The sequence below is a fragment of the Simochromis diagramma genome, unplaced genomic scaffold, assembly GCF_900408965.1.
Source record: "Simochromis diagramma unplaced genomic scaffold, fSimDia1.1 OVJJ01000091.1, whole genome shotgun sequence".
Classification (NCBI taxonomy): domain Eukaryota; kingdom Metazoa; phylum Chordata; class Actinopteri; order Cichliformes; family Cichlidae; genus Simochromis; species Simochromis diagramma.
The window spans coordinates 1,394,373-1,406,525 of NW_024386901.1; the positions used below are offsets into that span (position 1 = coordinate 1,394,373).

Here is a 12,153-nt window from a genome sequence, read left to right on the forward strand (position 1 = left end):
CGTTGGAGACGTATTTGTTTATATGAACAGTAGAGGGTGTCATTGAATTAAATTTCAGGGGCCCTTTGTGAGTGATTTCCTGCTGAACAAGCTAGACTGCTCTCTGTTGTGTGCCCTGTTTTCATAAACCGTCACTAGTCTAAATTACTTTAATTTTTTTTCAAAGGAAGATATCTTCCTGACTCATGTAATACAGTGTTATGTAACTGCTACATTCTGTAACATATTAAGAGAAGAGTTGAGTAAGAGCAAAAAGGTGGTGGTATGTACTCCACACCTTAAAAGTGTCATCACTGTTACTGTTAAGACAGCGTAACAGGATTTGCAGCAGACTACACGGTCTCCTTTGAAACCTGCACCTCATTTTAGGTTGTCAGACCGATCTATAAACCAGAATATTTATTGTTTTATTATTCTTTTCTGCATGAAAAGCCAAAATAAAAAACATATGCCTCATTAGAGAAATTTGCACAATACTCCAATACAATACATACTTTCATACAGTCGGTGAAGTTGGTGACATACTCTACCCCCACTGAAACTGTGCTGAGTGTCTGAATCTTCTTTGCTGCTGAGATGGAAATGTGTACAGAGCAGACACTTTAGAATCTCTAGCTTCTTTGTAGCAGCATCCATATTTGAAGCATTGTCTGCTTTGTGTTATATTAGAACCACTTCTTTTGGCTGATAATAACACACCTAACACATCTGTTCATTTCTTCCAAAGTCTTCATTCTACTACTACTTATATAATAAGCCTGTGGTAATGATTCTTTTCAAATTGAAAATGTCATGATAGAGGGCAGTTTGTTCATGCATTATGTGTGTGTGTGTGTGTGTGTGTTAACTGCAGTTTCTGTCCCTCAGGAAACAGCTGTTGGAGCTGGAGGAAGCCCACATGCTGCGAGGGGAGCTGTCTGCTGCGCAGCAACTTGCCCTTCTCAGCAGTTATGATGACCTGTCTCAGGCACTGGATGGAGCCTTCTTTGTGCAGGTAACACAGACCACTGACAGAACAAATACATGCTGTTATATCTCGTTGGCCTAAATCATAAAACCAGTGGAAACAACATTGCTCTCTGGTGATTTGTTTATTTTTTCGTTAACCACTTGCTCCGTCACACACGTACGGACATTTGTTTTGTGGATGTTGGCAGACTTTGATGAAACACAGGGCTTCTCTTCACTGTGGTGTGGGTCTTTTCAAAAGTATGTGGTGTGCGACTCAGTGGAAACACTGTAGTTTTTGTTCATTTATTGGTTCACATAGTTTAAACAAAGCAGCATTAAAGGAATGGTTACTACACTCTCAGGTCAATACGTTCTGGCTTTGTTATTACACATTTACCCCCCAAGGAGGTGCAGCATAATTTCATTTGACATATTCCGTGACATTCTCACGTCACATTTTGAACTTAGACTAATATCCCTAATCCCTGTCGTACATAGGGTTGTGATATCATACAGTAATATGGAGATGTTTTGCATAATAACACTTCAGTTCCTTCAGTTGCTTAACACGTGAATTCCAAACTTTTTTGTTTCTCTTCATTTACTAGGATAGCTTCATAGTATATCAGTGGTCAGTACATTACTGGGCAAAAAAACTAATGCATTTACTTGTCCTTATGGGTAAATGTGATTGCATTGTGATTTCAGAGTCACCTGAGATTTGTATACACCACATAAAAATAACTGCATCAACATAAGACACAAAGCACACACTGTATACAGACACCTTTACTCTTCTTCTTGGATCTTAAGGATGACTGTGGCAAGAACAGTTAGGCAACCTGTGTGTTGCTTGTGTTCAGAAGTTTGATGGCTTGGGGAGTAAAAGACAGTTTGGACCTGTTTTATGGGGGAACATTAGCACCATGCAGGTTTTAGTAGTTCAGTGGAGGAGTCAAATCCTCATATCACTCACAGTATTTGCCTTGCTCCATAAATAGTCCCGATAAATGCTTGCTGAGCTTGGTAATGCAGTTCCCGACATCTTACTAGAAATTGTTACTGTCCTTCTAATTGCTTGTTTTTCTGCACCTCAGAAGCATTTTAGAATCCACCTTAAAGGATAAAATGTCCTCAAAAATATGTTCTGTGCTGTCTCTCACTACACAAGCAGTCAGTCCAAGAGTTGCATTTCAGTCTGCCAGCAAACATAACTCCAAGGTACTTGTATTCAGTCGACTTTCCACTAATAAAGGTGGGCAAGGATGATGGTAGATTTTGAAAGTGAGACTGGCTGGCCCTCTCTCAGCATGAAGAACACGGAGCCTCTATATAGAGGCACAGCTAGGAGGAGAAGATGATGATTATGATGGTTGTTATGAGGTCAAGCCCTCTGAGCAGCTACTGTCAGTCCATCAGTGTGTGAACTGATTCTAATGGCAGCATGCACATATAAAGGAGGTAAAACCGAGGTATACATTTTTAACTCTAGGGATGATGAATATAATGAACCTGTCAAAAAATGAGTACTGAGAGTTCACACTAGTTTCTCTCTTTATTCGCGGTTCAGTAGCAAGGAATGTTTCAACGTTTGTTAAGCAACTCGTTTAACCTGATGGCTAAGTGGTTAGGGGACATATCACACACTCTTTCATGCTTTTAGCTACAAATTCATGGTTGGACACCAAGCTGGCTGGTTCTTTGCTGCGTGTCATTTCCCTGCGCTGCTAACTCACACTTTCTGTCTGTCACCAAAGGCAAAGTCATAGAAATATAATGGCTTAATATAATTGCAATAAAGGAATATGAACTGAGTAATATTGATTACTCATTTAAAAATAGCCCAGAATTAATCTGTTATTTATTACAGATTTAGTTGTTTACCTTGAATCAGAGCAGCTTTCTCAATGTGACCATAAGAATTTAGTCATTTGGCCAAAGTAAAATGCTTTCTAAAAACCTTGAACATTTCAGAACTCATACGTTTTATAATCTGTTGAGTTTTCCTCTTTCCTCCTGCATTGTTTGTCTTCGTTGCGTCACGATGCTCACCTCAGCCAGTCGAGTCTGATGGCTATGCTCCCTGAGCCTTGCTGTCAAAAAGAGACTTTTGATTTGGTTTTTTTCTTTTGTTCATTTCTGTAAAAATGTTCTTGAAGGAAATTGTTGAGACATCTACCATACAATGCAAAATGCTTCTAGATTCTTGCTGTTATTGCTATTATAAATTGTAAAGTGGAGCTTTCCTTTGACAAAAAAGTCAGATGGAGTTTGTTATAAGAAGAGTTGTCGTACTAATGAAAGACGTTTCATTAAAAATCACTCATCTATGTCAAATTATAAATGAGCACAAACACACAATCAACATTGGACACTGTGCTTATCTAAACACAGTCACAGTCACTTAAAATACAGTATGAAGTCAACCTTTTATGCCAGAAAAATGCTCGCCAGCTAGAAACTGCTAAAGTAGACAATGGAGCTCTTCTTCACAGTAGATGTGATCAGAGTGCACAGAGGCAGGTAGAGTCAAATAAAATCAATACTCACTGCGCTGAGTTCCTTCCAACAAGGAACAATTGTGGACTCAGGAACAGGGAAATGCTGCATAGAAATATGCAGAGTTTCCCGAGAGCACTGTTAGGTACATACTGTACGTCCTGATAGCATGACATCATCTGACCACCTGTAAGTTTCACTCTACTATTGATCTGGGAGAAGATGAGGATATTTACGGGAGGCTTTATTAGTCACTTGGCTACAGATCAGTAACTTGCCTAACTGTTTTCTGACGATTAGTGTAAGGCTTGGTGGAGCAGTGGGAGCAGACGTGAAGGGCGCTTAAGCACTTAAGCTGTCCAGATTTCTTTATATGTCCCTTTCATGCACAGAAATAGGTTAGTGTGGCTTGTTTACAATGAAGTTTGGCCAGAACTGAAGAAAACTTGAGCTTTGAGAAAGATGCAAAACTGGAGACAAATGATAATGGGAATAGTCCAACTTACAGATGACTAGAAAGAGCTACTTTTGGCTGCTCCCTTATTCCCAAAGGTTTCGTCAGAGGAGGTAGTGCTTCATGTTTGATTTAGCAGATTTTTACAACCAGATGCTATCCTGACACAACGCCACAGGGATTTGTGTCCCTGTCAGGGGTCATACTGGAGGTCTTTTCCACATCAGGAAATGCCAAGTATTCACTTATTGGTGTTTCTTATTAGTATAAGTTAACATTTACACACATGAGCCTGACCTGTCATGACCGTCCATTCTATTTAAGGAAACTGAGGTTTGAGGCCTGTGCTGTTCCTAGGACTCAACTCTGTTAAAAGACTCTGATGTTGTGCCTGGAATCACTCTTTCAGTTTGGGGGTTACAGCTCCCAACTCCTGTTGCCACTGGGACCACTTTGGACTTTAACAATTAAACTAAACTAAAAAACAAACTAAAAAAACTAATATTGTCATTAGAATTAGTGTAGATTAGGTTATTGCTTGTGTTTTAGCACAAATCCTTTTAGCAGAGCCTTTCATTATAATGCGTATATGTGAGGTATACTGAGGTTGTTCAGCCAGTTTTTGCAGTTTTGCGTCCAGGATGAGAAAGATTGCAAATGAAGAGTACCGATTTTGAGAGTCACACCTTTTCATCACTGTGAAGTGACGTTAAGCAGGTAGTTTAAGAGCCAAACTGGTTTAATTTCCGTGTTTAAGGTGTTAACTGCATGACTTTTAACACATTTCCCTGAGTACATTCCCCAAAGCTGTGGACAGTGGTAGATTCAAGTTTAACACTAAGAAACAAATATTAAATGTTTCTTTATTGTTATGATGGTTTTGTCTTTGCTATTGTCAAAGAAAGGTTGACATCAGGAATTACAGAGTCAAAGCAGCAGTTCATCCAAATTATAGAAATTAATAGCTGTAATAAATAATTTGATTGTTGCTATGACTACATGTTCCATATTCAGTGGGATGCTTCACTGACTTTGGGTTGAGATAATGTTTACTTATAGCATTATAGAAAATAATATTTGGCTTTCACACCTTACCTGCGTTTATGTATTTTTTTGTTTTCCCAGGAATGTGTATTTGAGCAGCTGGAGGTAAAGCAAAGCATCTTCCATGACATGGAGCGTTTTGTGGGAAAAGACGTCATCCTGAGCAGCTCCACGTCCTGCCTAGTGCCCAGCAAAGTCTTTTCTAAAGTCCAGAATAGGAGTCGCTGCCTCGTCTCTCATCCGGTTAGTACTTCATATGCTCAGGCATTTCCAGGTACTGTGGTGTAAACTGTAAACAGTGTGTTAACCTGCACGCCAGCCCATAATTCATCATCAGTCATCTACAGCCAGGTCTGTAAGTTTCCTCACAGTGATATGGTGCACAAACTCAGTGAGCTTGAAATGAAGCAATTAAAATGCGGTTAAGGTGTTGATATTGACCAAAAAAATTGCATTAATCATTAAGAATTACATACTTATTTTGTAATCCCTCCATTTTTACAGGCTCAAAAGTAATTGAGTGTGTAAATCATGAGCCCATTCATTGGCACGTGACTTGTTTTATGATTATGTTATGACAAATTAAGGAGATAAAAGGAATAGAGTTGAGTCCAAGTGTTGAATGAGTATGTGGTTGATGCTCAGTGGTGCTCTCAGTAAGAATCCAAAGACATGTCGATGCAAGTGAAGGAGGCCATCATTAAGCTAATAATCCCACTTCTCAGAGAAAAAGAAAAAGCTTTAGGAGTGGTAAAAAAAAACCAATCTTAAACATTCTTAAAAAGAAGAAATCCTCTGACCAGCTCTGTAAAACAAAAGGCCCGAAAGAACATGTAAAAAACTTCAAGGGGATGATGACAGAATTTTTTCCATGATTAAGACAAAAACTTTCACACAACTAGCTAAGGCAAGAAAAAATCTCAAGTATCTTTGTCAAAAGCAAGAGAGGCCTTAATGAATGTAAATACAGTGGATTTACAGCAAGAGATAATGAAAAACCACTGTTTACGCTCAAGAAGACCACTTTAAACTTTGCCTAATAGTCTCTAATAAAGCCAGACTAGTTCTAGAAAAAGATTCTTTGAACCGATAAAACCAAGATTAACTAGTAGAAGAACAAAGGGAAGTGCATGAGGAAGGGAAGGCACAAATCATGATCCACACCATACCACATGATCTGGCAGGCATGGTGAAGGCCTGTGAATGCAAGCTACTGACTATTTCACAGTGGAACAAGTTAAATTTCAGTAAAGCTAAACAAAGAGATCTAGTTCGGTTGAATATCAGATTGGCAAAATCCAATTCACAAGGGATCACTCTGCATTTCTGATGAAACAGAAAAACTGAACAAACTTAATTACAAGTGGAGATGTAGCACAATGCAGGATTTTTCAGCAATAATCAACATTTTGAATGATCAATGCCAAATATGTATATAAGGACAGTTTTATAATTCAGATTTAAAATGGCACAAAATCACAACAACAGTCACATCAATACACTTTGAAAACCCCAACAATAAGGCAACCCTATGAGCAAGCACCTGGCGACAGTGGGAAGGAAAAACACCCTTTTAACAGAAAACAACCCCATGCAGAACCAGGCTCAGCGAGGAAGACACACTATAGAAGAAAGCCAAGTGAGCTGACAGCCATGAACTACATGAACCACACGGGGTCAATTGTGTGTTGACTGTCTGATAAATAGATTACCTTAACAGGGGTCAGGGTCATGACAGAAAAGAGGGAGAAGTTTGCGAACGAGGTTCGATTACTGAAGAGAAGCAGGAAAATGATGAGAGCTTGAGACAGAGAAAAAACACTTCTGAACTGGGAAATGAAGGGATTTCATTGTGAAAAATGTGTGTAATTCCTAAATGGTTATGAAAGTATTTTTATTAGCCTTCTGACGTCTGACTTGTGATTGGTGACGAGGCTAACTCTGATTCTGTGTTTGGGAGAAAAACAAGAAGAACTTTCTTGTTGGAAAAAACAAAGTTTTTTTTCTATGTGTGTCAGTTAAAATTATTTAGTTTGTTTCCTGATTGCCAAGAGAATAAGTTGGAGAACAATTAAAAAAAAACATACTTTCACAACAAAGGCTTGGGATCAGGATAATAATAGACCTCACAGTTTTGAAATCCCTTCACCTAAAGCTGAAAGTCTAGACTTCAGTCACACTTTCTTTTGCTCCCATACTGAGGCAGATTTGTGAGTTTCCATTGAAGTACTAATGGATCTGGTTATATTTACAGGCTATCCCAACCACAATCAATCAATCAATCAATCAACCAATCAACCAATCAATCAATCAATCAATCAATCAATCAATCAAAGTAAATGCATCACAACAAATTTCGCTTACAGTATACTATGAATAGCCAAACACATTAATGGGTCAGAACAGCTGAGCACTTTTGTTTATACAAAACATTGCACAAGGATTACATTAGACTTACATTTAGTTTATCCATGCAGAGTGTTTCTGTTTAGACTTGGCTGTACTCCACAACATACTAGTGACATCTGTTTACAAAAACATTGAATGCTTTTGTTATGACTAGTTTATGATATGAGCACGCTACCAAAAACATGACCTAACTGATGGAGGTAAACATGGTTCACCTGAACTCATGAGCCAGATGGACTTGTTTATAATTTTTATCTTCTAGCTGTTTCTCTCCCTGCGTTTCTTCTGCTTGCTCATGTGCTGTGGCAATGATGTTTTGAGGATATCAGTAAATCAAGCATGTATATCATGAGCTTTTCTAAATCATCAGTGGTGGAACTGTATCACTGTAAATGGAGGGACTGCCCTTTGGGAATATTGGTGTTAATTTGGTGTAGATGATTGCCTTCAGTGTATAAAAAGCCTTTTATGGTCATTTTTGTCTCTCTAGATTGTAAAATATGAAAGCTTTTTTTTTTTTTGGTTGCTTTGAGCCAAAAAAATTAAAGGATTTCTAAAATTTCTGTAAAGACGAGTGGTCCAAAATCCCTCCTGAGATGTGTGCAAACCTGGTAACCAACCACACGAAACCTCTTACCACTGTACTACCTGTACTTACACTGTACTCGCTAAGAAGGGCTGGCTAGTTGTAAGTCATGTTTTGCTTGGGGATCAAATTGTTATTTCACTCAATGACATTCAAATAAATTTACAATTTTTGTGTAAATTGAGCATTAAAAACAAACATAAAAATTAGAGATTGTTCAGTTTGCTATACGTGAGTAAACATGATATGCCCATCTTTAGACTAACCTTTGAATGCTACAGGTTTTGCTGTTGGAAAGCGGTGAGGTGGCTGCTTTTTAAATAACTTGTTATCATTGCCTAAAACAAGCTGGTGGTAAATGGAAGCAGCCAAACACATAGACTTTCTAGATATTTAAACTATGCAAACAGGTGGTTTGATGAAGCACTTTTGTTTCTGTAAATGCTGACTTTAAGAAAAAAGTGAGGGTCAATTAAAGGTCAATTTGCTTCACAGGTGGTGGAAGCTGGTGGAAACACCACCACTAGTGTAAACGGGCCAGATGGGGAGCTGTATAACCTATAGTTTACCACCGTGCTTAATATCTGTCTCAATAAACATTTTTGCTGTCCTTAATGTGTCTAATCATTATCATCATTTTAGATTGTCAGTCTTAAAGCTGTAATGAGGATAGCGTACACTGTAGTAAGCTAACACCGTATCGAAGTGCTCTGTCATGCACTGAGATGATACTTTCACTGTTGGAGGACGATGATGAGGCAAAATCAACAGTTGAGTGTCCAGCTTTGTTTGTTAGTACTGCTTTCCTGAAAATTGTTACTTAAGAACAGATCCTACATATCAGTGAAGTAAACACAACATAATATGTTTTTGTTTTGCTCTTCCCAGGTAAACCCACCCTACTATGTAAAACTGGTGGAGCTGGTACCTCACCCAGAGACAGCAGCAGCCGTTATGGACACCACCCATGCTCTGATGACCAAGGTACAAATCTTACACAAAAGATTACACATTTCTGGGCCCTGTTATGCCCGAACTTGTTGGACAGATTTCAAAAGAAATCAGAATAACCAGTAGATTAAGAGCACGAGGAAGCCAAACCCCATGCTATGATTAGGAGACCAATACTGCTGTCATACTATGTATTAAGTGCTGGTGATAAGCCTAGCTCCTAGCTTTCTTTTCACATTAGTTTGACGTTGTTCTGGCCATTTTCAGTATTTGACAGTGTGTCACAGTCTTGAGTACAGCTGCTACACCACAAATCTTAACAAACAGTTTGTGATCATGTGAATGATTACATACTTTATTCCAAGCAAGTCTCAACAAGCTTGTTTTCTTAACATGAACAACCAGTGGCTTCCTGCAACTACTAAGCTTCATGAATGAAGCTGTATTATTCATAATTGTCTTGTAGGATCTTTTGCTGCGCTTGGCTTGACTTAACTGATTTCTCCTGACGCAGGTTGGCCAGGCACCTGTCCTTCTGAAAAAAGAGATCGATGGCTTTGCCCTAAACAGAGTTCAAGCCGCCATTATTGCAGAGTCATGGAGACTAGTTCAGGTTAGTGTTTTCTGGGCATGTGGGTGGGGAGTTGTGTTGAGGAGCCAGTTTTTCAAAGCACTACCAACTTCAAGCAAGGTTAGTCATGAATATGCTTTCATAACCTTTGTGTTCAAATGCAAGAAAATGCTCATAAATATATGACACTAACTGAATCTCCAACAAAAAAACCCTCATTGCTTTACTGCTGCATTGCTAAAGCTGACTTCTAGGTCATAATGACGAGTGTTTTTACTTGTTTTTACCTCTGGACAGGAGCGCCTCAGTCTCAGTCAGGTTTCATGTGGCTGCTGATGGTTTTGTAATAGAGGCAGGAAAGAGGAAGCCCTTCTCAGCTCACCTCTTCTATTATGTCCACAGTCTCCCTCTAAAAAGGAGCACAATGAGACTAAATGAGCTTTAGCCTCTGATGACAGGCACTATTACGTGGTCACTCACTGAGGAAAAAGCTTGAATGATAATGAGAGCGATGGGAATGGTGACAATCACGGCTGATGGAATGTTAACTTGAGACGTATACTGTGTTACCCGAACTGAATTCCCATGAAGAGTTTGATGTTGGCTTCAAATATAGAACCACAGACATCAGAAGCACCTTAAATGACCCCCTCCATTAAATAATGCAACATCAGATGCTTCCACATAGTTCTGAACTTTCACACGTCTTCCACGATTGTCTGTTCCAAGTTTCTCGCTTTTGTTTTTTATGTCAGTGACTGTTGTTGTAGTAAAGGTGTCCTTAGTAAAGGACTGAATCTGTGCTTAGATTTATATAGTGCCTTTCCAGTCTTACTCAAAGCACTTCATTCTTTGCACTTCAACTACTTTTATCTTCCTCGCTTTCAAGGCCAAGTTAGAATCACCAGTCAACCTAACATGTATGTCGTTAGACTGTTGGAGGAAATCAGAGTACCTGACAGAAGCCCACGCAGCCACAGCAATGATGACAGGGGGGGTGCTAACCACTACACCACCATGCCACCCATGGCTGAAGTGACAAAATAAAACTACATTTCCCAGGGTAGATGATTTAGGTTTAAAGGCCAGTTAGATATTTACATAAAAACTGTTTTCTAGTAAAGTAAAAGCAGCTGAAGCAGGCCCGCATTAGCTAGAAAACGATGATGTCAGACAGTGTTTGAGCTGAGGAACTTAAAAAGATGCACATCAGTCATCTTGTGTTAGATCCATTAATGCAACTAAATGCAATTCAGGCTTTCACTCAAAGTGATACATGAATGACATTAGAACCGACTTCCTAAGATAGCTGTTGGGACATGTTAAGCTGTCATCAATGGAAATCAGCGGAAATTAACCACCGCTCTGCATTGTTGCTCACAGACCTGTTCCTGACAGGTGAGTAGGCAGCATTAGCATAGATTTAAAGCTACAAACCCATTAGGAGATAATACCAGGAGACATGGCAGTAGTTACTCAACTGGTTGCAACTAAAATAAAAATGAGTTGCCATACAGCTGAAATGGGTAAAAGGAAACTGGATAATCACATTTTGCTTTGTAATAGCAGGGGATTGGGTGGATTATTAAAAAGTTGGCTCAGAAAGAGCAGAAATCTATTTTAAGTTACTTGCGTGACTTTGCACATGATTCAGATTTGTACACTTGAGAAAGACGTCTCTATGACATTAATGAAGGATAAATGCATTAGGAAAAATGTCTTCTTTAGTAAATTCGTAGGACTGATCTGTCTTGTGCATTTGTATGCTCGAAAAACATCAGTTGATTGCAGTTTACTGGTAACGTAGATGAAAAAGTGTGTGCTTGTTTATTTTGAGTCTGCACGAAATTGGTTTCATTTTATGTTGTTGCCAGATATTACCAGTTATTTAAATGGGTACACTAATAGTCTGTGCAAGACTGGATTGACTGATTGATTGATTGATTGATTGATTGCCTTTATTTGTCGCTTGCAGTTGACCTGCAGCGAAATTGGACCTTTCCGACCATACATACAATACACAAACATCACATTGGGGAGACAGGTCAGAACAGGCAGCATAAAGAAAACAATGAAATGCATAACACAAAAGGGCAGTCGAGAAGGAAAAAGAAACTGTGTCCGGGACGCCGCAACTCTGCGCATCCAAAGCTGATCCGCCCTCTGCATCGGATGGGAGGTGTTGGATTCGTGGAGGGGGTGTGAGTGTGTATCTGTGTCAGTGTACATGTGTGCATGCGTGTGAGGATGTGTGTCCTGTGTTCAGCCTTCAGAAAGTGTCGTTTTGCCCAATTAAGCAAATATAAACAGTCCACAGCCTACGCAGATGGCCTTGAGGAATCTGGGCGAGAGAGTCAGGGTAGAATTTTTCGTTGTTCTTGTCAACATCGTCCAGCTGGCGCCGCTGAGAGGGGGGGAGCAGGTCTTAATGTCCATTACTGGTCCAGAGGTGTATCAATTTCCCGTTGAAGAGCCGTGAGCTTCTCCAAGACCTTTCACATATTGCTTCCATAGGAACAGTCTGAGTACTCACAGCCCTCCCCATCGCTTCAATCATAGCGGCTAGCCTTGTGTGGTTTTGAAAAGCTGTAACTGCTTTCTTCAATTTCCGATAAGCCAGGGCTATGCCAGCTCCGATCAGCAAGAACCCCGTTCACACGGTTCAGAATAGGTAGATGTCTTCAGTGT

The 12,153-nt window shown here is 39.4% G+C and overlaps 1 protein-coding gene across 2 annotated transcripts in view; it reads left to right on the forward strand.

The window, feature by feature from the left end:
• The window catches only part of cryl1 (crystallin, lambda 1), a 31,043-nt gene that overhangs the window by 1,569 nt on the left and 17,321 nt on the right, over window positions 1-12,153 (forward strand). For both annotated transcript variants that reach the window (XM_040034692.1, XM_040034691.1), the window contains exons 3-6: window positions 868-994; window positions 5,030-5,191; window positions 8,832-8,927; window positions 9,409-9,507. In XM_040034692.1, the coding sequence (XP_039890626.1) occupies window positions 868-994; window positions 5,030-5,191; window positions 8,832-8,927; window positions 9,409-9,507 (484 nt within the window). The remainder of the gene's footprint in view (window positions 1-867; window positions 995-5,029; window positions 5,192-8,831; window positions 8,928-9,408; window positions 9,508-12,153) is intronic.